Source organism: Leptosomus discolor, chromosome 21 (genome assembly GCF_034619465.1).
Source record: "Leptosomus discolor isolate bLepDis1 chromosome 21, bLepDis1.hap2, whole genome shotgun sequence".
NCBI lineage: Eukaryota > Metazoa > Chordata > Aves > Leptosomiformes > Leptosomidae > Leptosomus > Leptosomus discolor.
This window is the reverse complement of record NC_141411.1, coordinates 2,971,243-2,999,109: the sequence shown is the minus strand read 5'-3', so window position 1 is coordinate 2,999,109 and position 27,867 is coordinate 2,971,243. Positions and strand designations below refer to the sequence as shown.

The window sequence follows — 27,867 nt, the reverse complement described above, 5'->3', positions numbered from 1 at the left end:
CGCCCGGCCCGGGCACGGCGGGGCAGGCGCGGGCGGGGCGGGGGCGCGCAGCCCGCGGGCCCCGCAGCGGCCGCCCGGGCGCCGCCCGCCGCCGCCGCCGCGGCCGTAGGCTCCCCCGCCTCCCGGGGGCACGGCGCACCGGTATGAAGCGGTGCCGGTCGGACGAGCTGCGGCAGCCCGAAGAGGACCCCGGCGCCGCGGGGGAGCCGTCCGGCCCCGCCGCCATGGAGGCCAAGCCCGGGGAGGCGGCGGCGGCGGCCCCCGAGGCGGGCGCTGTCCCGCCGCCGCGCACCAAGCCCCCCGACCTGAAGGTGAGCCTCGGTGGCACCGGCCGGCGGGTACCGATGGGTTGGCGATGGGGCGAGCATCCCGGCGGGGTCACCGGAGGGGTGAGGGCCCCTTAGGGTCAACGGTGGGGTTACCAACGGGGCAAGTACCCTGTGGTGTTACCGGTGGGATGTGCGCCCTGGTGGGGGTACCACCATCCCCACACCCTGGTCCCCGTTCTGCTACAGGTGTGACCTTGGAGGATGTGGGATGCTCCTGGGACGGGGATGCTCCTGGGACAGGGATGCTCCTGGGATGGGGATGCTCCTGGATGAGGATGTTCATGGGATGGGGATGCTCCTGGGATGAAGAGGTCCCAGGCTGGGATGCTGTGAGGCTGGGGATGCTCCCGCACTGGGGATGCTCCCAGGGGAGGGTATGCCCCTTGGGGTGTGGGTGCCCCCGCAGCGGGCCACCTCTGGGGTTGAGATGCCTTGTGGTAGGCTTGCACGAGCACGCACGGGGCTGGGCACCGCCGAGGCCATGGCCCTGCTGCAGCCTGGCCACCAAGAGCAGCGATAACAGTAGGGTGGCGGTGGGAGAGGCGGGAGGACCCCAGTGACACCACCCGCCCTTGGCAAGGGGGTTGCAGCCATGAGGGTCGCACCCCGGAGCAGGTCTGGAGCGGGCTGCCATCACTCGAGCAGGCTTTTTTGGGGTAACAGAGCAGTCCCCCTGCAGAGGAGCTGAGCAGACCCCTGGTAAATAACCACCGGAGTCATCCCAGCGCTAGAGCGTGGGGAGATGCTCGGGGGACGGCCAGCCGTGCTGACAGGATTAGTGCTGCGGCAGCCGGGAAGTGACGGTGTATAAATGGCCCCGAGGCTGCTCCTTCTGTGCCTTCGGGCTGTGTCCGGTTAATGAGGAAAAAACAAGTTACGCGGCACTGCAGCGCTGCGGGAGGGAAAGGAGCTGGACCCCGGCGGCAGGGCACGGGCAGGGATGTGGGCAGGCAAGACGGGGCGGTCCCGGGTGAAATCGGGCAGAAATTTCCTGTGGGTTTGGAAGCGGAGCGGCTCTGGCCCCCCAGCCGTTCAACAGGGTCCCGCTGGCACAGCTGCGGTGGGGTTTGGTGTGGCAGAGGTGGATTCCCTGCTTGTAACTTCGATGTTTTCAGGCGCTGCGGCGCGTTGTGGCCGCGGGCAGAGCGTGCTCGTGGCAGCGTTGTTAAAGGCGATGTGGTGGTCGTGCCGTGGTTGTATGGAGGTGCCACTCACAAAAGACCTGGACAAAGGTGGAAAATGTCCCTGGTCACCCACGGGCAGCCTGGCATCCAGGACGGAGACCCCCAGCCTGCCACTTGGCCTAAAAGGTCTTACCAGCACAGTCAAGGTCATGCGGGAGCTGGGAAGCACAGCCAGGACTGCCAGGCTGCTGCCGTGCCTGCATGCATCCCTTCTAGAAAGGCAGGCAGGATATAAAAACACCCAATCCTGCAGGAGAACTCAGCTGCTTTAAGCACAAGAAGCCCTGTGGTTGCAGGACGCTGCTTGCTGCAACACGTGGTGCCTTTTCCTCGATGTCCGAGCGGCAGCTCCTGCTCCTGAGGCCGTTTTGGCTTTGCTGACATGATGTACAGCTGCTGCTGCCGCCCTAAAAGCAGCTGGAGGGGAGAGCCCCATGCCAGGGGAAGGCACATCCGTGGGGATGTGGTGTTCAGGGCCACGCAAGGCTCGGTGGGGTAGGACACCCTTACCTTGAGGAGGCTCAACTTGGCTTGGCCAAGGTGGTGCTTCTCACCCACATCATCCCCCAGCCTCTCTGGGGCCCCCGGGGCCCTTTTCACTTGCACAGCGAGTCAGAAAGGGGTGGGAGCGTGAGGCGAAAGGAGGCACAGCTTACGATGGGGATGGCCACCGGGCCAAGCGTTCCTTGGTCGGCACATCCAGCTCCGAGCTGGAGCTCAGCCTGGTCTGCAGCCCGGTCCAGCCCACAGCCAGAGCCGTGGCCAAGCACCCATTGATTTTATTGACGCGAGTGGGATACCCTAATGCAGGTTTGCTTCGCCATGCTCACCTTTAACGCATTTGTAGCTCGGCAATTAATTGCCCGCATGGAGCGAATCCTCAAACTTGCTTCGCCAGGCAGAACGCATGAAAAATTGTGTCTCGGTGCTGCCCACAGCTTCCGCAGCAGAGCTGGGCGCTCTGCCTGGCCCCGCCACAGACACCGCCGGATTCAGCCACTTCGCCTCCTGTTGCTACAATTAGTGGCATCGCTAATATAATCTTAAAATTTTCCTGTCCCAAACCCGCTATGGAGCTGCACTGTGTTCACCACAGTGGGGTGGGTTCAAACAAGCGGGTCCTCGGCCCCTCTGCTGTCCCCAGATCCGTCTCCCCGTGGACAGGGAACAAGCCTCAGATATAAACTTTTGTTTGCTGCCAGCCGAAGATGGATTTGAGCTGGCAACCTGGAAACAACAGGCTGCCTTGTGTCATCTCCATCCCCTAACCGCGGCAGATCTGCGGCAGCTCTCCGTTCCCCAGCCCCGACTCCAGCTCCTTTGCCGAGAGCAAGGGCTCCATTAGGGGAAAAGAGGAAAAAAAAAAAAAATTTCTGGCAAGGAGCAAAGCAGATGCATGACACATAGTTCTGCTCAAAAATATGTTGGGTGGCAGGGATTTCTGCGCTCTGCAGCAGAGTGACTGGATCCATACAAAACACTGCAGGAGGAGACATCCAGCCTCTCGTGGCTGCCAGGGTGTCTGGGGCATCCCACCGCCAAGGCATTCGCCGCTTGGTCCCACTCCCACTTTCCCCGAGCATCGCTGAGCTGAGTGATTTTCCCTGGGTCTCTCCCTCTCTCTGTTTTCCCAAATAGGCCAATCTGGCCAAGGGCTGAAAGTTGAAGCCTGACCTCATTTCCACCTCCAGTTTCATGGCCTTGGTCTTCATGGCTCCCACCTTTCCCTCCTTTGAACCCAAAAGCCAAGATCAACAGCAGTCCAGAGGCGCTGGCCTAAGCTCTTCCCTCTTCCCAGGGCCTGATCCAAACCCCACATCCGTGGACAAAAAGCTTCCCCTGGGCTTCCTGGAGCTGGGGAGCCTCTCCTAGAACTGGGGACACCTCCTGGGCAGGAGGGTGATGAAGGACAAAGGGACATCCCACCATGGGACATGCAGTCCCCAGCACAGGTCCTGCCCTGGGGTTGGGACAGGGGTGGCTGGAAGGGGTAGGGTGAAGCATTAACCTCCCGTTTCCTCATAGCAGGTCAAACCCACTCAGCTAGTTTAATTTCTTTGAAGATCCCTCACTATGAGGGGATGGGTCTGGGGGTGGAGACCCCCTGGTGTGGTTCAGAGGCCCCCCCCCTGTGGCAGTACCTGTGCAGGCTGCTCGCTGCAGGGAGGATGCAGAGGACTCCTCTCCCTAAAGGTCACCAGCCCCTATTCTAAACCCTCAGGTACATTTATATTTAATCCCCTGCATGAACAATTTTCCAGGCATATTTTGGTCTTGAAAGGACACTGCCAAGGTGAGCCGGCTCCCCTGCGGTTAGTGGGATGGAGCTGTTGTCAAGCAGCTCGAGCAGGAGCAGCGCGGTCCCTGGAGCGGCCGCATCCATCATCTCCCTGGGGCTTCGCTCATCAAAAGCTCCCGGGCTGCTGGCAGGGACCCCGGTGGGTCTTCACTCTCACAACTGCAGAGCTGCACGCTGCAGCCCCCCGGGGAGAGGAGAGCATCCTCCCAGGCAGGGTGCAGCCAGAAGGAAAGGGCGTTTCCCCAGGGTTTGTGCCAGGCACGGTGGAGGGGCGAGAGCCGAGGCTGGGGCACGCTGCCCTCCCGGGAGCTGCACGGTGCGTCCCAGGAGACACCGTCACATCGGTGTGGGCTGCTGGGCCGAGGCCAAGAACTCCACACCCAGCTACCTACAGCCCCAGCCCCCCTAGATCTGATCCCCCAGGGTCCCCATCCTGGCTTCCCACCGAATTTCAGCGCTCACCGTCCCCACAGCCAGTTCAGGAGACGCAGAAGGTGACAGCCGTGGGAGAAGCGGTCGAGGGCTGCCGCTCGCAGTGTTATTCCCCCCGGGACCACGTCTGGCTCTGCTCGGCACCGGCAGCAGAGGTCTCCCCCTGCAAATGCCACCCGAGGTTGGGAGCTTATGGGGGGTCCGCAGCCCACCCGGCCGGAGCCACACCTGGGCAGGCAGTGCCGGCCCCGCAGATGTTATTCCGGAGAGAGTTTAAGTTGCTGCGTGGCACTATAGCGTTTTGGTAGTGCATTAAACAACATGACTAACGTTTGTCACATGTTTGTTCTCTCATCCTGTCCCCGGGAGGAGAAGCGTGTGTGGGGGAGTACTTTCTTTTCCATTTTAGAACATCTATACGTTTTCCTCGGCGTTTGTGGCAGCGGGAAGAGCGGCAGAACCAGGGCTCGGGGTGCTGGTGTGAGATAGGGCTACGAGGGGCAGCTGGGCTGGCTGCCACCCCATGGGGACAACTCTGCCCCTGTCCCTCAGCCTGGCAGCTGGCAGTGGGGTGCTGGGTGGTGGTAGGACCCCCTTGCTGGGAACCCATAGGAGGATCAGCCAGAGAAAGCGGCAAGAGGACTAGAAACCCTGTGCAGGGGCGAGCAGGACCTCCCGGGGTCCTGCTGCTGTTTGAGGGGCTGCGAGCTGCTCGGTGGCATGGCCTTCCCCAGCTCTGCCCGCTGGGGGAAGGGCTGCCCCTTAAAATACAGAGTTCCATGGGATGGGATGCGATGGGATGGGATGGAACAGAATGGGATGGGATGGGACAGACTTCTGCTGTGCCTGTGCAATGCCTCCAAAGGGCTGCGGAGTCTTGGCTGGAGCCTCTGGGTGGGACAGGGATATAAATAATTAATAATAATAATAATAGTAATTGAGCAGGACTTCGCAGCATGTGGCCGTGCTATGAGGTCATGGCAATAAGATCCCCTCCTTGCATGTCTGAAAGCCGAGTAAGAGGTTTGGATGTTGGGCCAGAGCTGCAAAACCATTTAGTGAGCATCTGGGAGGTTTCAGGCTGCGTGGCCGTTCGGCAGCAGCAGGAACACCGGCCCTGGAGAGCCCAGCACGGCCCGAGCAGGAGGGGGATGCGCACCCCTGCCTCAGTGGGCAGGGGCAGCACCGGGCTGTCCCACGGGACATTGCCAAAGAGCAGTGTCCCAAGCAAAACAGTCATCCAAGTCACTATTTTCCAGCAAGATATGTTGGTTTGAGTTAAAATGGGGGGGTTTTGGCTTTTGGCCAGGCATGGCTTGTCCTCGCAGGGCTGAGACCCCAATCTCGGTGCAGGCAGGGTGGTGGGATGGCTGTGCGGGGGGGTGGGATCGTGCAGCCCCCTCCTGGCTTCTCACGTTTTAGCGATTACTTTCCATCAGTGGATAAAGATAGAAAAAGGAGGCAGAGGGTGTGACCGTGGTCAGCCCGGAGCGGTGCTCAGCCAAAGCGGGTGCCTTGAGCTTGACCCTGCCGCAGCTGGCGAGAGCTGATCCGCTTACGGGGGACGTGAAGCAGGAGCTGCTCCTTTGAAGTCCACGGAAACAAGTCCCCACCGCCGAGCAAGAGACCCTGGCTGCATTAATGCAAAAGACAAAAGAAATAAAGACATTTTTGTATTAATCTTAGCATTTTACAGCTGCCTACACTGAGAAATTGATCTCCGTATCCATTGCATCAGTCATTAAGCAACAGCTGCTCCAAAATAGCCCATGCAGGCGCTCTGTTCTGAGCCACGAGTAGTTTCGTGCCAGAAAAATGCCTCTGCTTTGGAAGTGCAGTAATATCCCGGAGTAACATAAGAAAACAGAGATTTTACATCAGCAAATTCTCTGCAACAACCGTTGCAGAACAGCTTGTTGGTGGTGACCGCTCCCGACAACTCTTCAGTGTAGACAAGCCTTCAGCTTGACAAGCCATCGATCTGGTGGAGTTCAAGCGCAGAACAGCAGGGCTGGGATGCCTCTTTCTGCTTTCCTCCCCCTTTTTTCCCATGCAGATCCCTCACTGTCCCGCTGGGAGCCCTACCTGTGGAGCCCAGGAAAGGTTCTTTCAGGAAAACTTGGAAAGGGCCTGAGGAGAGTTTCTTTTAAAAGGTGAATTTCTATCAGATCAAGCTGTTGGGCCAAGAACCCTGTGTGGCTTCCACCGGCACGCTGGTCCTGGAAAAACATCCTCTCCTTTATTGCCAGCTTCGCTTTTATTTAGTTTTCGTTACCCTCGAGGAAGGGAGTTGGCTGTTTCTTTTCACTTGGACCTTCTAAAGGGCTAACTGTGCATCTGAGGGTATGCCATGCCCTTGACAGTAGAAATCTGTGGGTTTATAGTTATTACTTATCTAATGCTGTCTCTGTTTCCATAGAGACTCTATAAATAGAATTAAATTTAAATCACTATTTCCTGAAGTAGCAATTCAGCACAGTAGATTTATTATATATTTCCTAGGAAAAACCAAAAGGATAGAAATTTTCATTATGAATGGCTAACAGAAGGATTAAAGGGTTTGCCTGTAGTGTTTAGTGACACAGGATCTAATTGCTGATTCCTTGTCGATATTACAGGTGCGATGAGAATTGGGCTCTTATGGACTTGGACCTTGTGGCTTTAATCCCTGAGGTTTTTAGGAGAAGGAGTCCTTTCTGTATGGCCATGAGATCCTCCACAGTCTGCAGCTCCTGGAGGCTGTGTCTCAAACATCGCTGCTTTTCTAAAAGCTGGGGCTTTTGCCAAGTGTCTGCTGGGGCTGTAAGTAGCTCCCAGTTCTGTACCCGCTTCACGCTGGTTGTCAAGCATGAGTTAATGGCAGAGATGCAGTTATGGGAACCAACGTCCCTGGGGAGAGTCCCAGCCGCAGTAAATCGGTGGTGAAATGCCCCTGAACGTCAGCAGGGTCAGGACTGGCGTCCTCAAAGGTAGGATGCTTGGCTTAACTCCAAAATTGAGACAGAGAGCAACAGGGCAGACTCCTGCCTTGTGATCTGCTGGGTTCCTGGTAGCTGAGGCTGCTTTGGGAGGCTAGAGGATCTTTCGATGTCCCAAAATCATTTGCTTGCTACCTGGGAGCCGCGATGGACCTGGGATGTGGGATCTGCTGAGCCGTTTTTGCAGATGCTGGAAGTTGCTGCCCATGCCGCTGTCCCCCTCTGACCACACACAGGGGACTGCAGAGGGCACCCAGCCAAAATCTCCCATGGATGCAAATCTGGGCGTTCCAGTGACTGCGGGGAAACCGCTCTGGGCTGACCCGACCGTAATCAAGAGCACGATCTGTTCCACCATCCATATTGCATGACTTCGCCGTGGCCGCGGCTGGTGTCCACCCGGATTCCCAGGACCTGTCACGAGGAAAGCCGCGTGCTCTGTGGGAAAGTGAGTCTCAGCCCCCTGGGAGAGGAAGACCCGGGGGTACCCGGGGCAGCGGCGTGCCCCTGTCTCCTGCTGGAAACCGGTTGCTGCCCAGCGGTGACTGGATTTGGTGGCACTAGGCCATGAGCTGTGGTTTCACCCCCGTAAGTGAGGCCAGCCTGGTGTGTGCTGAGCTCGGAGGCCATGGAAAATCCACCGGGGAAAAGCCCTCCCCGATCCTTCCTGGAGCACGTTTCGGAGAGCAGGTGGCTCCTGGCAGCACGTCGGTGGCCGAGGCTCCAAGGCTGGGAGTGACCGTGGCTTTTCTAGCTAAGGAAGAGGCTGCTTCATCCCCGCCGCCCGCAGGGTCGGGGTCTCTGCACAGCACGTGGCGTTGGCTGCAGCAGGCACCCTCCTCCCTCCATTGCTCTGAAGGGTCCTTCTCCTCCTCTTGCTACTTTTAGGGGTAGCCAGCGCTCGTCAGAGACCTCCCTCTGGCGTGGGGAATGCTGTTGGAGCTGCAAACCTGAGCCATCCCGAGCCAGCGCGTGCTCAGCCCTGTGTGCCATCAAATGGCCACTAAAGCTTCATACTTTTCCACGGGTATAAAGTGCAGTGCTGGCAGCAGGGCTTGTTCCATTTCGCAGATCCCTTTGGGGGCTAGTGTGGGGTCCCCAGAGCCCTCCAGAAGCTCTTTAAGCCCTTGAGCTTCGTGTTTTGCTTCGGTGCTAGCGTGGGCACCGGCTGTCAGAGCTGTGTGCGCCAAAGTGGGGCGATGCCGTCCCTTCCTGACAGTGACAGGGGTTGTTTTCTCTCCTCTCCTGCAGAAAATCCAGCAGCTGTCCGAAGGGTCCATGTTTGGCCATGGCCTGAAGCACCTTTTCCACAGCCGCCGGCGCTCGCGGGAGCGGGAGCACCAGAACTCGCAGGACTCGCTGCCGCCGCACTACGGCATGTCCGACCACGACTCCCCCGACGAGAAGGAGCGGTCCCCGGAGATGCACCGCGTCTCCTACGCCATGTCCTTGCACGACCTCCCGGCGCGTCCCACCGCCTTCAACCGGGTGCTGCAGCAGATCCGCTCTCGCCCCTCCATCAAGCGCGGCACCAGCCTGCACAGCGGCAGCCGGCGGGCCAAGAGCGGCTCGCTGGAGCCCCAGAAAGGCAGCCCCCACCTCGTCCGCAAGGCCCCCCAGGACAGCAGCCTCACCGCCATCCTGCATCAGCACCAGGGCCGCCCCAGGTCCTCCTCCACCACCGACACTGCCATCCTCCTGGCCGAGAGCGGCGCCGTCTACCTGCTCACCGAGGACACCGAGTGCCTGGCCGATAAGGTAGGGCTGCGCCGGGGGGGGACGTCGCTGGGGGGGCTGGGGGGCATGAGCCCATACTGGGGGTCCCAGGCAGCACCCCAAAACGCTGTCAGGAGGAGACCGTCCCTCAGAGCAGCGCTGGTGGCACTGGGTGTGCCGGATGGCAGATGGCAGCCCCCGCTCGGGTCCAGAGGCTGCTGGGTTGATGCTGCTCTCGCAGGGAGGTGAAGGCAGGGACAGGCCCCGGTCTGATTCCCAGAGCGGGATTTGAGGGAGAGAGACCTGTCAAGAGCTCTGTGCCAGCGGGGTGGGACTCCCGGTGCGGGGTCGGAGGGGATCGCGGGCAGCCCAGTGCGGGGCGTCTACAAGGGTTCGACCAGGCGGCTGCAAATCGGTCCCGTCCAAAGTGATTTTTAACTGCTCTGTGTGGAGCTAATGAAGAGGATGGTATTTCCATCTAGCGTTTAGCCCTGTTAATTATGAAACAGCTGAGATTAGTGCAGCGGCACGGCACGCTGAGGGCACAGTGCGAGCGGTGAGAGACGCTCTGGGCGCTGGTGGGATTCTCCGTGTCGGCTTCTTTCCTTGGCCTTTGGAGCTCGGGGGGTGTCACGCTCTAAAACCACTTTCTGCAGCCCTAAGGACTAGAGGCATCCCCCTTTTTTTTTTTTTTTTTTTTTTTTTTTTTAAATATATCTGAGAATGCCAGCAGTAAATTGGCAAAGCAGCAGGGCTTGGGGTGGAGAGGTGACCAGGCGGGCTCCGGCACCCAGCGGGGGGTCTTGAGTGGGTGACTGGGTGTCTTTTACAAGAATAGCTGGGTGATAGGGTGGCAGTGGCTGGGCAGAGCTGCCAGGCTGGGATAGCAGCGGGGGTGTCAAGTCCGTGCATTCCTCCCAAGCAGTGGGACCTAGTGGGCACAGGAGCTGGGGGTGATGCTTCCCATGCACACCCCCCCCCCCCAGCCGCTCCTCTCTCCTTGACACCGAGTCTCCGAGAGGGAAATCTGACCTGGAGACTTCTGTTGCCCTCTGACCTAATGGAAAGAGGATCAACCAGATACTTTTTCTTTCTGTTTTCGCTCGGCTGTTCCAGCACCGAGCCGCAGCTGACGCTTGCAGCAGGTGCCAGCGCTGCTCCCCTGCCACAGCCGTGCGGGGATGGGGCCACGCCGGGACATGGGAATCTGGTCCCAGAGGACAGACACATCATTGTATTCGCCAGAAACGGCTGCCCAGGTCCTTGTGTCCCCTGCTTTATTTACACTGTGCAAATCAGAGCACCCTGACCCTTCCATGGCAGTCCCCAGTCCTCCCTGCCGGCCTGCTGCACCCTGACCAAGTACCTCAGCAGGGCCAAGGGCCGCTCAGGTTGTTAATTGGAGCATCTGCAGTCAAAATTTGTTCCCTCTGGCCCGTGGCATTGGCCTTGCAAGGAGCACAGTCCTGCTGAGCCCTGTGGGGTTACGGCCAAAGCTTCGAGCCGAAGCAGTTCACAGCGGGACAGAAGAACCCGGAGGGAGGCGAGAGCAGAGCGGGGCCGTGTCTGCTCCTGGAGCAGCACAAAGAGAGCAGAAAGGGGATGAATAATTAACTGCATATGACACAAAGAGTAATAAGAAGAGAGGCGATACTGGGGCCTTTGTAAGGCAGTGGAAAAATAACCTATTTAGAGAAACAAGAGCTATGTGATATTCTCATGCCGTATTATTTTTCCATAGCCCTCAGGAAACCCAGCCTCCTGCCGCAGCAAACCGGCTCCTCTTCCGCAGGGTCTCCTGGTGCTGCCGTGCCCTGGGCTCGAGCACACCCGACACGGCTCCGCCAGACCCCGGCAGGCGGGTTTGCACGGGGCTTTGGGCCAGCAACCGCTTCACATCTGCCCTGCCTTGGCCTGCCCGGGTCAGACACCTCCTCCCTGTTTCACCCTCAGTTTGGAAGCCGCCGCCCCAGGGGTGCACAGGGCTCCTGTGAAAGAGGCATTTTTCCCCCCCGAAATTTCATGCTGAATTTTCCATCTGTTGCGTAAGGGCCTGAGCACACGCTGGATTAATCCCTCGTGGGATCGCTCAGCCTCAGCGAGCGCTTTTTGAACAGCTATTGATTTTTTTTTTTCCTTTATCTTTTTTCTTAATTAGGTCCCTGCAGTTTTCCCTTCCCTGCCTTCACCTGCGCTGGTTCCTAACCCTGTGGTCCCTGGCGGTGCTGGGCCACCCTCTGCCCTGCTGGGGCCAGGCACACGCGGTTCCTCCCCACTGCAACCCTAAGTCTCCCCAAGAGGCAGCTGCCGGGGTGCTGCGGCGGCGGGGAGCAAACGGGGTGGCTGGAGGAGGCGAGTGGGACTTCGGCACAGTCTGGGCCTTGGGTGCTGGGTGCTGGTTCTGGCTGGGGCTCGCGGTGTAACCCCAGAGATGCCTTGCATGCCCCCGCGCTGCCTGCACCTGCAGCTGCCCTGTGCCCCGGCGCAGCTGCCTGTCGCTGGGAGCGTCGCCAAGCCGTAACCCTCACATGGGGCTGGGGAGGGGGCCAGCAAAGGCCCATCACCTGCGCCACACGCTGGGGACAAGGCTTTGTTTTGCAGGGTGGTGCCCACCTGGGGCACACGTGTTCGTGATTTCCCTTCCCCAGCTTTCCAAACCCCGCTCTGCCCACCTTGTGCGTGCAAAGAGCAGCTCCCAGCGAGGGTGGGATGACTCGGATGTCCCCCTGCCTCTCGCTGGCAGCTCGGCGCCAAGGTTTTGTACGTTGACTCTGCTCCGAGAGCCGCAGCCGGTCGGTGTGTGCTGTGCCCATGGGGCACACGCCCTCTGGTTTGCGGTGACACGGATCTCCGCTCGCCGGCGAGCTGGGGGAGCCGCTTCTCTGGGGCTGTGGGTCCCAACGGCCGGGAGCACCGCTGGATTTCAAGCATCCCCCCGTGCGCGGCTCGCTTGCTTAGCCCAAGCAAGGTGGCATATTTGGGGCGTACGTTGGTATTGATGTGTCCGAGGGAGCACGTGGCCGGTGTCGGCGTTTCCCACGAGAACATGCCAGCTTGGGGACGCGGTGGCACGTGTGACGGCGGTGGTGGCAGCGGCACAGTTGGGGCAAGGGGGAGGCTGCGGGCAGGGACGGCGCATGGCGATGGGATCGTGCTGGAGAGCTTTCTCCTTATCTCACTAATCCCCTCCTGGTGACCCGCCAGCGCCTTCTGGGGAGGCGGGCAGACGGGCATTACCGGCTGCGGCGGCCGCCAAGGCCCCGGCACCGGCAGCAGCGGCTGTGGGGGTCTCCCCGCGGACCCCTATTCCCCGCGGCGGAGCAGGGCTCAGCCGAGCGCCGGTGCTGGCGGGGCAGAGCATCCCGGGGGGACCCTCGTCCCCGTCCCCATTGGGGCGACCGGAGCTGGACCGGGGCGGCCGCGGGGTTTTGTGCCTGGTGCTACCGGGGAGCTGCGCGGACGCCTGCGGGGATTGCGGGATGGTCCACGTCCAGGTGAGCCCCTGGGGCTCGGGGGTCCCTCCGAGCCCCCCCCCGCAACCCACGCTGAGCAGCGGCGGGCGGGGGGGGGGGGGGGGGGAGCGAGCGGGAGGGAGCCCGTGCACCCGGGCTGGATGCGGGGCCGGTGGCCGTTAGAGGGCAGCGTTACCGCACCGGCGTGCACGGCCGGCGGCGCGTCCGTCCGTCCCTCTGTCCGCCCGTCCCTCTGTCCGCCTGTCCGTCCGTCCCTCTGTCCGTGCGCCCGCCCCCCCCCCCCCCCCCCAGCCGGCTTCTCCCCGGCATCCCGCTCACAAGTGTCACGAGTGCAAAGTGCTCAGCCCCGAGGGGACCCGCGGAGCATCCCCCGACGGGGGGGCGAGGGGCCGGACCCTGGCCGGGCTCCTGCCCGTCTGCCCTCGGCGTCCCTTGGCAAGTGACAGCACCAGCTGCCGCCGCTGTCGTCCCCCCCCCCCGTGCCCCTCCCGCAGCCGCCTTGGCCCCCCGGCACGGATGCCTCTCCCGTGAGAGATGGGGGAGGAATGGGGGGTGGGGACAGGGGGGCTTGCGGGCCAGGCTGGGTGCTCAGCAGCCGCAGGCCACGCTTATTTATGGGCTCGTAGCCCGAGCGTGCCCTTTCCCTGCTCCCTTCTCCTCCCTCTGCTCCCCCGCCGCCTGCCCAGTCTCTGCGGGAGGTGGTCCGCAGCGTCCCCAGTTGGGGCTCTGCCCTTCAGAGGGGGGCCCTGTCCTCATGGTCCCATCCCCACCACCCTGCTGCCTCAAGGGCATCAGCCCTCCCAACACTGGGCAGGATTCATCCCGCTAAATTTAGATGCTCGCCGGGTCAGCAGCTATATCAGGGCAAGAAGGATTATAGTCCGTGGGGAGAAACCAGCAGTTTCTGAGCATCCACCCTGGGGGGGGACAGCTGTGGCCCATGGGCATGGAGGGGTTTGGGCAAGCAGTGGCCAGGAGGCCGTGGGATGGCTCAGCCCTCACCCCGGCAGCTCGGGGCTGTCAGGCAAAGTTCGTCTCCCCTGGCCAGGCTTTCTGGCTGCGGCACGTCCAGCTCAGCCCTGGCTCCCTTCGGCCTCGCCGGCATCCAACCGCCTTCGGTTTCAGGGCGGGGACGTGATTTCTTGCCTCCTACAGCTCCGATTACCCAGAACTGGTCTCAGTTGACAACTGGGATGGGGACAGGGAGGGGGACTCTGCGCAACCCAGCCGTGACCTCCTTGGGGCCAGTGCGACCTGTCGGGGTGCTGAGCAGCCAGATCCTGGCTCCAGCTCGGAGGGGAGATGCCCCGGGGCTGGGGGCTCGCTGGTGGGAAGCCGGGTTTGCTCCATGGCACTTCTTGAATATCCTTTCTCCCTGTGGTGGGTGAGGACGTGGGTGGTGGCAGGGGAGGTGTACTGGACGCACAGGGGTGGCTCAGACGGTGGCATGTTGGCGAGCGCTTTGCAGCCCCTAAAACTTGTTTTCAGTGGGAGTTTGAGTGCTTGTGGAGCTGGGGCCGGTGATCCTAAAACCAGAAGCCTGAGGCTGAGCTCCTGAGCAGGCAGCCTGCTTTCTGGAGGTGCTGAGAATCTAAAAGTCCCCAGGGAGCTGGCACAAGCTCAGGGGACACGGGACCTTCACATCTCACTGCTTTTGGTTGCTGTCCCCACACCTAACCCAGGCAGGAGATTCAGAGGCAGGGGGTTTCCTTCGCTCCCTGCCTCAGTTTCCCCAGCTGGGAACCAGAGCCAACACTTCCGTGCTTCTGGTGAAGCCTCTTGCATCTCTTTAGGAGGATTTGCTGACAGAGGCAAAGCACATCCTTCCCTCCCACCCGAACTCTGGGCGAGTTCTGGTGTTAAAATCCCAAAGGAAGGAGCTAAAATAGGCCAGTGGTGACTGCAGAAGTGAATAGAGGGAATGGTGATGTAAAGCTGCCCTCCCTGCAGCCCCACAGCCCCATGGCTGGGCATCCCCTCGGCATCTGGGCAGCGTCCCAAGGGGGTGAGCCAGGGAGCACCGGTGTGTGGAGACTCTATAAGTGCCAAGGGTTTTGGGGGGGGAACTGCTGACCTCGGCTGCAAACTGAGCCCCCGACAGGCATCACAAAACTGGAGGTGTGAGAGTATTCGTGTCTAGGTCGGCTCCCACCTCTCTACCTCCATCTCCCCACGTGTAGCAGGGGAACGAGAGACTGAGCAAAGGGTGGTGGTGGGAAGTCATTCCCTCACTCCCATCGGGATGGTGCTTCAAGCAGCTCTTTGGGGAAAGCAGATAATAGCTGCGAAGACAAAGATACCCGAGATTGTTGCTTAATTAATTCAGAAGAATATCAGACTCTCGTACTGATTCACCCTTTAGCAAAAGACATCGTGTTCCTCAGCCTTCGTTGACATATGGCTGTTGTTTCCAGCCCACCAGCAGCTCCCGTTCCCTACAGACAGGCACCACGAACACCACCTGCCCCGGGGGATTTGGGTCGAGCGGGTGGCTGGTGTGTGGGGTGGATGCCCAGGGCGGAGAGAGCAGGATTGGGGGAGCAAGCGTTCACGTCCGTGCTGCGATGTCTCCTGCCCATCCCCTGCCACTGCATGCAGGGGGCTGGGTTGTAGCTGAGAGCAGGATTTGGCTCCTGAGTCAGGATGAGCAAAGCAGGGTCCTGCCTTGAGACTCCTCGCCTCGCTGCGGCTCTGCCTCTCCCTCCCTTCCCCCTCAAACCCTTCACATGCAAGCTGCCGAAAATCCCCCCCGCTGGCTGCACAGGCACCCTGTTAGAGGTGTCAAAACCCAGCTGCAGCATGGGCTGAGGGTGCTGCTGGGTGTGTCACCCAGCAAGCAAAATAGCAGCAGCATTGCTGGAGCTCCCGGGGTTACTCCCTCTAGTAAAAACAACAGCGGGAATTTTTCCAAAGATTCTCCAAGTGTAGGCAGGGCCCTGAATAGCTTCACCCGTGAGGGATGGTCATTGAATCATCTCTGCAGAGGCGTCCCTCCTGGTGACCTGCAAGCCCAAGGCGCAAGGGACAGTCCCCAGCGCAGAGGATGTGGTGGTGAATTAGGAAACGCTGGGGTCCACATGGTATGGATGGGCACAGGGAATCCCGGAGCCCAGGGCAGGCAGCAGGGACGGATCCTGGGATCTGCCCATCTGTACCCACGCAGCCGCCTTCCGTGTGGGGCTCTTCGCCGGGTGCTGTGCCGTAGCAAGCTCCCTGCCTGCTGCCACTGAGCCCCGTGGGATGGTGGCACCATCCCAGCTCAGACTGGGGACAGGGGGGGAACCTCGGTGGCTCGTTTGTTTATTCTCTGCACCGTTCGGAAGTCAGCCCGGCCAGGCAGCACTTGGCGGTGCTGTTTGTTCTTCCCAGCACAGTTGGAGGAGCAGGACCGGCCCCTGCAGCACCCAGCCTGTTCCCGCTCCCCCAGGCTCCCTCCCTGCTCGCCAGCCTGTGCTGCTTGTTCTTGGCTGTCTCAGAGCCTCGGAGAGCCTCCTCTGCAAACGCACGTCTCGTACGAGCCTCTGCCCCTTCGGCTCCTTAACCGCGGCCATGACCGAGGGAGAGGATCCGGCCGCTTTGCGGAGCACCGGCCCGGCGCTTTGCAGGAGTGACCAGGGCATCCTCATGCCGGAACAGCATCCTCCCGACTCCTGTCCCGGGAAAAGGATATTGCTCTTAAATTCTCTGCTGGGTGTCTTTGTAAGTACCCCCCTCTGCTCTCCTTCCTACTGCTAGGCACCGGCAAGGCAAGGACTCGGGGTGTCCAGGAGTTGGGGGTGAGGAGCAAGGTGGTACCTGCAGGCGAAGGTCAGGCTGCTGCTGGTCTCTGCGTGGCCGCTGCTTGCGAGGGTTGAGCTCTTAGCCAAGAAGCCACTTGCTTTGGACAGCAAAAGCACTCGGGAACATGAGGTTAAGGAGCGGTGGGCTTCGCAGATCTTCACCTCTATCAGCATCCTGGCTCCCGACAATCTGTACGCAGCTCTCCCAGCCTGGTTGAGGATGCTCCAGCGCAGCTTGGCTGATCTTCCTCCTTTTTTTAGGACCTGCTTGTCTGCACTAAGCTCAGGGCCTGCGTGTTCCTGCTAAGCCCAGCCCCAGCTGCCGCCCGTGCCGGCCAGCGAAGGCAGAGCCTGAGTCCAAAATTTGCCGTGTGTTTGTGTTGCATCGCTAGGTGACCTGTCTCTTGGTTGAGATGCTCGGACCGGGACGTTGCAAGCATTCATTCAGCACCATCACACACTGAATGTGCTGAGATTTTTGTGTCTCTCCAGGGATTTCCTTTGCATGGGAGCTGGGGTTTATGTATTTTTAAATTTGCCTCTCACAGGCAGGCCTGAAAAACATAGCTGCCGCTTTCTAAGCAGCAGACTAAATCTCTAAAGCAGAGCTGGTGCTAAGGGTGAAGGGGAGTCCGCCACCAACCTCTTGGGTAATTTCCATGCAAAACGCCCCCTTTTCCCATGCCAGCGGTGGTTTTGCATCATCTGGAAGGGAGGCTGTGCCCTCGGGAGGGGAGATGCTGCACCGCTGCTCCACCTCGCTTTGCCGGGGCGTTAATAGGCAACGTTCTTGCTTCTGCAATTATTTGCTAACCCTAACCTTCCCCTTGTGCTGGGGAGCTGAGAACAGGCAGTTTCCTATGAATCAAGCTGCCTGAGGTCCCCAATAAATAACAAAAATGCTCTCCAGGTCTCATTGCAGCAGGCTGCCTGCAGAGTCTCATCCTGAGCATCCTGGGGTGTATCGAATCCTCAGTTCTTCATCCTCCTCGGGGGACATCTGTGCTCTTCCGTCCTTCCCCGAGGCCAGGGAGAGCTTGGCAGATCAGGCAGCGTTTGTGGGGGGCTGTGAGCTGGCAGGAGGTGGCAGGGACTTGGGGGGGGGGAGTGTCATTATGGTTAACCACAGGGTGGGAGGACCGAGTCACAGCGCAGAAGCGGGGCTGTGCCTGGCAGCCCCAAAAAGCACTGCCTGCGGCCGGTGGGGAGCAGATGGGATTTGGGGCTGGCCCCGGCGCTTTGAACGAGGGAAATGGAAAGCAGAGCTCAGAGCAGGGAGGGTGTTTTCCAGAAGGCCACGTGCAGCTGGGGATTTTTCCTGCCCTGCTGAGGCCACGGAAGAGTGATGGGAAGTGACCTCTGGCTCCTACGCTAAAACGAGAAGTGATGCTGTGAGAGTTGTTAAACGAAAGACGAACATCCCTCGGTAATCTGCCCTGTGTCATGCCCGGAGGCATCCACAGCCCAGGGCAGCTCGGTGGGATCAGAGGGACAGGCGAGGAGCCCACGGGAGACACGCTGCTCCTACCCACGCCAGCAAGGAGCCGTGTGTGCTGCCAGCGCTGGTCCCCGTGGGCAGCACTGCGGCGTTGCCAACAGGGTTTGGCCGTACCCCACGGCTCTGGACCATCAGTGCGGCACCGGGAGGAAACTCTGCTCCTTCCTCGCCCTTCCCCGGCATGGCTGAGCACCGTACGGTAGGCACAGCTGGTTTCTGCTCCTGGTGGGTTTAACTTACTGGGGAATCCCCTCTTCTCTTTGCCTTTCAGTATGGATGGTACCACAGCCCCCTGCCAGTGCCTGCAAACGGGGCGGCTCGGCGCTGGCATGCCCAAAGGTCGCTCGTGAAAACTCGCAGCCAGATGGGGGGGGGGGGGGTTGGCCTACAAGGTCCTGTCCTCCCGAGAGGACAGACCGAGGACCACAGGGACTGCTGACAGCTCCATGTGTAGAAGCAACTCCTGTAGGGGTTACGTGGCCGGCTCAGGGCAGTGCAGAGCTGTGCTGTCCCCCGGGCTGGGGTGTGGGGGCCAGCTGGGTCCCTCCAGCGCTGCTTCCCCACTGTGCTGCCAGCAGCCAAGACTGGTTTTGGAAGAGAGCGCTGGTGAGCTGTGCTGCTGCGTGGTTGATTCAGCCTGTCCCTTGCTCCCCAAGCACCAGCTCATATGGGCACCTGCTGGTGCTGGTGCCACAGCGGTGGGAACCTGGGCTGGAAGGGGCCAAGGGTTTTAGTTAGAGGTGTTGAGCTGTGCTTTGGCATCTTCACATCACAAATGGGTCCATCACAGCCTGCTCCAGCTCTGCCTCCTGCCCGCTCCCGGCACCCAGCGGCGCACGGAGAGCTGCGAGTGTGGGCACCGATGCTGGTCTGGGAGGGTCCGGCAGCGCCAGGCGAAAGGCTGCGGGTGATTCCAGGAAACGCCTTCCCGGCTCAGAGCAGCCCAAGCAGAGGCTGCTGCTTCTGTGCCCCTTTCCTCCTGTCACGCCGGTCAGCTTGGCTCCAGCCACGGGTGTTCCCGCAGCCCGGCAGCGCAGGCAGCCCATGGCAGCCCCTGCCCACACCCGTCAGAGCCGATGTCTCCTGGAAACCAAGTCTTCCCGCAGGGCAGCTCCGCTGACACCGCAAGGGCCGTGTCTGGGTTTAGGGGAGCTCACGTTTGCAGGGGAGCTCACGTTTGCAGGGGAGCTCACGTTTGCAGGGTACGGAGGGACCGAGACCTGGGGATGGTGCTTTTGGGGAGCTGTCGAACCAAACCTTTCAAATCCACCCATGCCGGGTCAGGCTGATGTTTGTGCTGCCCGCCCCCGCTGCTAAACCCGGGCAGGGCCAGCTCCAGCGTGGGCACCGTAGCTCAGAGATGCAGCGTCGCACCCAGAGCCTCTCCGATGCGGCAGGTTACGCTTCCAGGGCGCGGATGGGCGTAGGGACAGCGCGGGAGACGATGGCAAGCGTGAGGCTGAGCGGTGCTTGGCTTGCCTCTGCTGTGGGAGCAGCATGGTCTTCCCCATTAAACATGCATCTGGGTCACGATCAGCTCATCGGTCCGGCCTGAACAATTCAACGTGTGGCTGAAAATACTTCCTAAGCTGTTGTGGTCTTGTTGCTTTTTTTGAGAAATATCTAAACCAGAGAGCTGCGAGTGAACCTTCCTCATTTAGCCCGTTGTCTGCAGCTGCACAGGTGCTCTGATCTGTGGCCACAGTGGGTTTGAGGTTTCAAACAGCCCTGGCATCAGCAGGGCACGCTGAGGGCTTTGGTCTGGCACAGCGTAAGGCTGTGGGCTTGAATTCAGATTCCCGCAATCGCTCTTGTCCGGGCCTGATCCTGCAGCGCTGGCCGCAGAAACCCTGCTCTGTGCAACCCCGGGGGTTTGGGCTGAGTCAAGCGCACAAGCTCCGGGTCTCCTTTCTCACCCAGGACTTTGGCTTCTCACCAGCTCCACTGGCCCCGGCATAAATGCAGCGCCTGGGGGTGACTCCAGGCTGCCACCGGCTTGTGCTGTCGTCCCTGCTGGCTTTTTGGGCGTTCCGTTTAACATCTTTTTAATTGCACGTGAAGTCTCAAACACTTCTATCTGGTCAGTTGGCTGGATGTGTTTTCCGTGCGTTGCGTGTTCTCCCATGGCAGAATTGGGTCAGTGCAACCTTCCCCATCGCTGTCTGCGGCGCGAGCAGGTTGGCAGCTCTCTGCTGGGGAAGGCTGGGCCCGGGTCCATCCCAGTGCACAGCCAAGACACTATCTGGTCCTGACACAAGTGGCTGGTTCCTGGCTTTTAGCTCCCTGGGGCTACCCAGCTCCATGCTTGGTGACTTGATTTTTCCCGTGCCTTGGTTCCACCCGGCGTTTTGCTTTATGCGTGCCTCCCCCTGCCTCTCCCGGGCTTTATGTCCTGGTGTGTGACACAAGCAGATGACAGCAGCCCGTCCCGACCCTCTGCGTCAGGGCACAGGCAGCGGATGGGGCTGGAGGCGTGTGAATATCCCGCCACAGGGACGAGGGGGGTTTTGCATTACAGCCCTGAAAGCTCCAGCCACTGAGAGCTGCACACAGCTCCGGCAGATTTCCTGAGTCGGCAATCCCGCTGCAGCCATCGCCTCAGTCCCCGCGCCTTGGGGAAGCGCCCAGGGACGCGGGGCCAGCCCTGGCAGGGGTCTGCAGGAGGGATCTCCTCCTCCCTCCGTCCCTCCTTGCCGCTCCCCCGAAACTTTGCTGCCATCAGCTGCCGCTTTCCCCCCAGCCAGGCACCCTGCCATGGCAGCCAGTGCCGCCCGCTCATCGCTGCTGGGCTCTGTGCCGTGGTGGGGACGCGGCCGAGCAGCCCACGCCGACTAGCCCTGGGGGACCCAAGCCCTGCCTGTGATGGAGGTAGGTCCTGGCAGCCTTTGGGGTCAGAATAAGACCGCGGGGAGGATGGTGATGGGCAGAGAGACCCGCGGGGGTTTTCGGTACCTCCGTTTCTGGCGCTTGGTGAATGAAACCCACCGGCATGATCTGTGCCGGCGCAGCCATGGTGGGGTGGGAAGCTCCGCTGCGAGCTGAAACCCTTAACGTCCCTCCCTACATTATGTAAGAAAAACTATTCTCAGGCTGGTAAATTAGCGGAGGCAGCTGCTGCCGACCCGTTGCGCCCGTCCAGGGGCGACGGGGCAGCGGGCAGCAGGCAGGGCACGGCACGGCACGGCGGGGGACACGGGGCTGCCTGCTTCGGTCTCTGCTGCAGGCTTGAAAGGAGGGTGGGAAGTGTGAGTCAGGGCTCCTGCTTCTATTTTCAACGCCTGGGGTGCGTAACGCGGTCTGGTGGGAATAGCAGCTCCTCTCCGGGAGGCACGGGGCTGCGAACGCACGCGGGGATGGGGACAGGACTGGGGACACCCTGAGCGTCCCCTGTAATGCTGAGCTAATTGCAATCGCCGACTCGCAGGCTGGGTGCTGTCCCTAATTACGCAGCTAAAGTGCTCTGGGGAAGAGGGGCCATGGCAGCAAGCACCCACATTTGATGACGCCCCAAAATCAACCTCCCCAGACCACTGCCCACCTGCATTTCTCTGCCGGCCGGGGCCTCTCGTGGCTTTTCACAGCCACCAAGGGCCCTGGGCGCGGTGACACCCGTGCTGTGGAGCTGCCGGATCAGTGCAGCGGCTCCTCGGGTCTGCCCCGCATGCCAGCATCCCTCGGCAGCTCGGTGGTACTTATATTTTTCCGTGCTTGAAGGCGTATATGGTCCTTCCTGCAGCCGTTTCGTCCCCGTGTTTTTCTTCAGCTGGGAACCGTGGTCACACTTCGTAGTGAAAGCCCTCGCTCGGGGTCGATGCAGCAGGAGCCGCGGCGTTAGCTCGTCCGCTGCGCTACCTAGTAGGCTGTAGGGCATGGAAACCAGAATAGTTCAGGGCGTGAGTAAGTGCCTTGAGAGTTTTGTTCTGAACTTTGCAATGATTGTGCAATTTCTTAAGAATGGGTTTAAATCCCTCCCAGCCGTGGGTGTGCCGGGAGACCCACAGCCCTGCGCCGGGGGCACAGCCATGAGTGAGCTGCTGGGCCCCGAGCTCCTCACCTGCCACCCGGGCTTTTTTCCATCCAACCTGCAGCAGCAAATAAACCAGCATTGCATAATTGTGCCCAGCCATGGCCCTCTAAGTACTGTTTGCTCAGCTTATTAGCTTGAGCCTTTTGCGTATCTCAGCTCTCTTGGGTTGAGCTCTGTTGATAAGAATAATTTTTCTTCCTGCGTCCTGCATTCCTCCCGCATCCCACATCAGCCCCTGCTTTCTCCCCTCCGAGCCTGCCTGGAAAACAAGCTCTGGAAAACAGCACTTTCATTTCGATGTGCCTACCAGAAGCTTTTCTGCATGTAGGGAAAGTGTGGCTTTTACTAATCCCCCGGTTAAATCCACTGCACAGTCATTTAGGCTTGCTGGGATTTAGCAGGCACTGTCTGTTAATGCTGCAGAGATCGGTATTGTCTTTTTTTGGTGGTTGTTTTCAAAGCAATAACCTGATGTGGCTTTCCTATGATGTGCCCTGTGTCTGAGAGAGAGCAGAGCTTTCGCTGGGGCTTGGGGAAAGGATTTCACCCCAGCCACATCAGCGTGGATGGGCAGCATCGGATCCATGCCCTCCCTTCCCCCTGTGCTCCCAAATACGCTCCCATGAGTAAATCCAAAAGATTGGCTTAGCGGGGACAAAGGTTTGGGTGATTCCCAAACCTTTCCCTCGTTGGAAACCAAGTTTGAGCAACTTTTCCCCTTCGCTGGCCCAGTTGGGCTTTCCCATTTCAGCATCTCCAGGGCTGCCTTTTCCTTTGCCACGGCTGGTTTGTCCCACACTGTACAGAGAATCACACATTTGGGCAAAAAAGTCTGTTTCCTGCTGCTAATTTCTGCCCCTCGATAAGAAACGAAAGCAAAACCCTTTGTGGGGTGGCTGGAGGGCCCAGCAACCAAGAGTAGCTTGGCAGCGGGCTCTGAAAACTCTGCAGGTTTGTTGGGCATCATTTTTTTTTTCAAAAAAGTGCTGCTCCAGCCGGACCGAAGCCAGCTCCCAGCTCTGCCCCACATCTGCCTGGGAGCTCCTGGCTTCTCCCTTTTGCTCTCATCCTCCAGCCCCAGGTTGCTTTAGCAACGGAGGGAGAAGAAAAGCCTTGGGGAGGGGGCTGGGGGATGCTCCCACCCAGCTTGCGGTTGTCTGCTTTCGCCTCCCAAGGCGGCTGAGCTCCCCCCCTGCCCCGCATGAAGCACCAGCACCCCGGGGCTCCCCACAGGACAGCAGCACCAGGGAAGGAGGAGGTGCGGGTAAATAACAGGAGGGCAGCATTTGCCCCTGCTTTTCCGAGCCCCGCGTGGGACCTGCTGCAAACGGGAGCGTTTATAAGCAGCATCTTGAGAACATTCCTCCCTCCCGCGCAAGGCATTTCCTGGTGATAACACACTCCTAAGTAATGATCTCCCAGCATTATCCCTATTAAAGGGTCATTCGGGGAAAGTGTGATGGAAATTAGAAATTATTCAGGTCTGCCAACAGTATTTAACTTTCAAGCAGCTCTTAATTAGAAGCCAGGAGCCATTTATACAACCACTGAGATTTGCATAAGAATCTGCATATAAAACCCAGCAACTGGAAAGATTTAGTGATTTTTTTTTTTTTTTCAAGTGGCAACGCAGCATGCCCGGCTCAGAGAGCGCGAGGCAGGACCCTGGGTTGCAGTCCAGGCTCTGCCCGTGGTCTTAAGTGTGGCCTCAGGCAAGCGATTTCCTCTCCCAAAGCTCCAGTTTTTCCATCTGTAAGATGGATACCAGCGTGTGTCCAAACTTTCTAGGTGGCAGCTTGTGTTTGCAAGAGGAGTCTGGCATTGCCAGGTGAGAAACCTTGGAAAAGAAAGCGAAGGAGTCCCTGCACCTGCAGCCTGCTGCTCTCTGAGGACCAGGAGCTGCTCCTGAGGCACCCACAAACTGGGCTTATGGCAGAGTTTCAATTCAGCTGAAAAACTCCTGTGTGCATCTAGGCTAAAAGCCAAAGTTTGGAAACAAGGATAAATACCTCCGGGTTGCTCCATCCCTGCTGGTTTGGTGGGAGATTTGATGAGGGCTTCCAGTTTCAGCTCCTCGCTCCTTTTTCCCTGGTTGGCACTGGGTGTCCAGCAGCCCAGAAACACGGGGGCCCGTCTGCACAGAGCGAGGGTGGAGAGTCAGAGGCGAGGTCCCGGTGGTGGATGCTCCTTGCTGAAAGCCATTGGCCAAAACCAGCCCCAACCCCCTAATTATTGCTTCACCCTCTAACTGGCTTTTTCCTGGGGTGCCAGCAGCAGTGGTATGGCTGGGAAATGCTTAACCAGCCAGAAAAAAACCAACAACTTCTTGCTCTTGCTCTGGTTAACTATTCTCCTGACCAGCTCTTGCCTCCCCCTCTGTCCTCTGCCCCCCACCCCATTCTTCCCCTGCCCCTCCCCAGGGGCTGCCTGGGTGTCAGCTCCCTCCGTTGAGCTTCGCCCTCCTCTCTCTTTGCTCGCAGCTGGACAAGGGGGACGTGACCGCGCTCAGCCTGCCCTCCACCACCGGGCACGGTGACGCCGATGGCACCGTCTGCCTGGACGTCCCTGATGGCACCCCTGACCCTCACAGGACAAAAGCCGCCATCGAGCACCTGCACCAGAAGATCCTCAAGATCACCGAGCAGATCAAGATCGAGCAAGAGGCTCGGGACGACAACGTGGCCGAGTACCTGAAGCTGGCCAACAACGCGGACAAGCAGCAAGCCTCCCGCATCAAGCAGGTTTTTGAGAAGAAGAACCAGAAGTCGGCGCAGACCATCGCGCAGCTGCACAAGAAGCTGGAGCACTACCACAAGAAGCTGAAGGAGATCGAGCAGAACGGCCCTTCGCGCCAGCCCAAGGATGTCTTCCGGGACATGCACCAGGGTCTCAAGGACGTGGGCGCCAACGTTCGCTCCAGCATCAGCGGCTTCGGTGGAGGGGTGGTGGAGGGCGTCAAGGGAGGGCTTTCGGGTCTGTCCCAGGCCACCCACACCGCCGTGGTCTCCAAGCCCCGGGAGTTCGCCAGCCTCATCCGGAACAAGTTCGGCAGCGCGGACAACATCGCCCACCTGAAGGACACGTTGGATGACGGGCACCCGGAGGAGGCTTCGCGGGCTCTCAGCGGCAGTGCCACCCTGGTCTCCAGCCCCAAGTACGGCAGCGACGACGAGTGCTCCAGTGCCACCTCCGGCTCGGCTGGTGGCAGCAACTCAGGGGCAGGACCCGGTGGCTTGGGGAGCCCCAAGTCCAACACGCTGGATAGCCACCACAATAACTTCGACACCATCCTGGAGGAGCTCCGGGAGATCAAAGACAGCCAGTCACACCTGGAGGACTCCATGGAGGACCTCAAGGCCCAGCTGCAGCGGGATTACACCTACATGACGCAGTGTTTGCAAGAGGAGCGGTACAGGTAGGGATGGGTGGGTGCCGGGGGGGCAGCACGTCTCAACCAGGCTGGCTCTTTGGTGACCACGAGGCCACCACCCTGGGCTTGTCCAGCTAAGCCCTGCATGCCAGGGATGTGGGGAGCTGCCGTCCCCACTGCCCTCCTCGCTGCCAGACCCCTTGGCAGCCCCGCTCCCACGGAGGATCACGCGATGCTTTCCCTTCGGCAGCCGTAACCAGCTACAGCCGGGAGCGGGGTGGGTGGCAGGGGCCGGACGGTTTCCCCAGTGTCAGGGGGAAGGAGGGCAAGGGGGGGGGGGGGTCTGTGGGGAGATCTGCCCACCCCAGTGCCCCTCCACCGCCCGTGCGCAGGTACGAGCGCCTGGAGGAGCAGCTGAACGACCTCACCGAGCTGCACCAGAACGAAATGACCAACCTGAAGCAGGAGCTGGCCAGCATGGAGGAGAAGGTGGCCTACCAGTCCTACGAGAGGGCACGGGACATCCAGGTAGGGGGGCGTGAGGGCTCAGCCCCCCACTGCGCCCTCCATCCACAGGGCAAGGGAGGGATCCTGGGCTGGGAAAGAGGGTGGGCAAGGGGGATCCCTTTTTCGAGGTGAGGTCCTCACTGTGATGCTGTCACAGCAAGAAGCAGGTAACTAAGCCATGTCCCCAAAATCCCTGTCTGTGCCCCAGCAAGTCCCCGCTGTGCTAAAGTCCCCGGGTGCTCAAGGCAGGACAAGGCTCCGGGTTGGTGGCTGCAGCGCTGGGCTGTTGTGAGCCACACGTGGGCCAACACGTAGTCCCCGCTGTCCCAGTCTGGGTCATCTACTGCGGCAGTAGGTAGTCCCAGCAGTAGATGGGGTCTCCACCTTCCGCAGCACAGGCAGAGTGGGCCAGAGCATGCCTTGGACATCGCACAGGCCAAGGGTTTGCAGAGAGAAACCCCTTTCCAGCTGAGGTGGTCACCCATCGGAGCTGTGCAAGTAAAATTTGGCAGCAGCAAGGTCTCGGAGCATAGGGCGAGTACTGAAAGCCCTCGCAGGCCATCCCTTGGGGCCACCGGCCAGCCCTGACGTGCTGTCCCTTGCAGGAGGCGGTGGAGTCCTGCCTGACGCGGGTGACCAAGCTGGAGCTGCAGCAGCAGCAGCAGCAGGTGGTGCAGCTGGAAGGGGTGGAGAACGCCAACGCTCGGGCGCTGCTGGGCAAGTTCATCAACGTCATCCTGGCCCTCATGGCCGTGCTGCTCGTCTTCGTCTCCACCATCGCCAACTTCATCACCCCGCTCATGAAGACCCGCATGCGCATCCTCAGCACCGCCCTGCTCGTCCTCTTCCTCTTCTTCCTCTGGAAGCACTGGGACTCCATCAGCTACTTTCTGGAGCACGTCCTGCTCCCCAGCTGATCCGCAGCCCGGCCGCTGCAGCCCCCGGGGGCTTTCCATTTCCCGCAGAGGAGAGGGCCAGGGGGACGGTGGTCCAGAGCCTTCGGGTTGTTTCTTCACACGCTTGGTTCGGTTGCTTTCCTGGCCCTCTATCCTTGCCGCAGCCAGCGGCGACCGCTCGGAGCACAGTGTGTCGGAGCCGGGATCCGTCAGTCCTCTGGGATGTTTGGGGAGGGTGGGATGGGGAATGAAGAGGAGCTTTGGAAGAAACTGGTGATTTATGGGGTGCTGGGTTTTTCTAGGCTTCTTGGGTTGTTTTTTAAATGTCATTCTCTTCTGAAAGTCCGTGGGAAGGAGGTCTCCTGCAGAGCTCTTCTGTTGGTGGGAAGGATGGAGCTGGACCAAACCCGGTGCCGGGACAACTTTCTGCAGAGAGAGGAGGGGGAACAGTTGGGGCTGGGTTTTCCCTTTCATCCTTGACGACCAAGATGGCAAAAAGCTCATTCCCGGGATGGAGCAGAAGCAAAGCATGTGGTGAAGGAGAAAGCGGGTCCAAGGCAAATGCAGCTGGACATGCACATCCCACCAGCCTCTCCCAACCCCACCACAGCCCAGCCAGGACAGAGCGGGGCTGTGACATTGGCCCCGTGTCCCCACAGGGGCTTGGGCTGACACAGGGGACCCGATGCCAGAGACAGCACCGGCACAAGTGAGATCCCCTCCGCTGGTTTCCCTTCATTTATTTAGATCCCCCTCCTTCGGCTTTAGTTGATCCGATCTCTTCAGGGACACCTGGACTTTCCAGCATCACGCCTCTGAGTTTTACAGCCTCTGCACCGTGTTGTGTGTGCGTGTGTGTGTGAGCGTGCGGTTTTTAATTTAATTCAAGACTCTGTTTCCATTTGTGAATCAAAGCTGGTAGAGCGGGGGGAGGCGAGCAGCTGCCTTCCCAGCCTCCCCGGCCCTACACAAGAGCACAGCATGCTGTCTCGGATGTTTCTTAAATTATTTCATACATATATATTTATGTAATATATCTATACACACACACATATATATATAAATATATATAAAAGTATATGCACAGTCAGATCCTCCCCTGGTGCAAATGGGTGCCACTCCACTGACTTCAGAGGCCCTGAACCAGTTTGCCTCAGCTGACAATTTGGCCCTTAACGTTTCTGTGGCACATCCCAGCCCGATGCACAGGGCTGGTGTGGGGCACAGGGTGCTCGGGAGCTTTGGGGCATCCAGCAGCGGGGGGCAGAGGCAGTTCCAGCATGTGGGGAGGGGAAGGTGCGTGTCCTCTCCCACCTCCTCCATGCACTGGGGGCCAAGCCAAGCCTGCCTGTGACCACACATCGGGCTCCCTGCATCCC

At 60.0% G+C, this 27,867-nt stretch overlaps 1 protein-coding gene across 2 annotated transcripts; it reads left to right on the top strand.

Annotated features, from left to right (window-relative positions):
• Positions 1 to 143: 143 nt before the first annotated feature.
• Positions 144 to 26,524, top strand: TMCC2 (transmembrane and coiled-coil domain family 2). Of its 2 annotated transcripts, XM_086476502.1 has the most exons (7): positions 144 to 311; positions 8,474 to 8,980; positions 14,187 to 14,194; positions 15,954 to 16,110; positions 24,196 to 25,130; positions 25,478 to 25,613; positions 26,198 to 26,524. In XM_086476502.1, exons 1-7 carry the CDS (start codon positions 144 to 146, stop codon positions 26,507 to 26,509), a joined length of 2,223 nt encoding a protein of 740 aa, XP_086332628.1. In that variant the 3' UTR covers positions 26,510 to 26,524. The 2 variants fall into 2 exon arrangements, with proteins under 2 accessions (XP_086332628.1, XP_086332629.1); XM_086476503.1 differs by lacking the exons at positions 14,187 to 14,194; positions 15,954 to 16,110.
• The last annotated feature ends 1,343 nt before the right edge of the window (positions 26,525 to 27,867 follow it).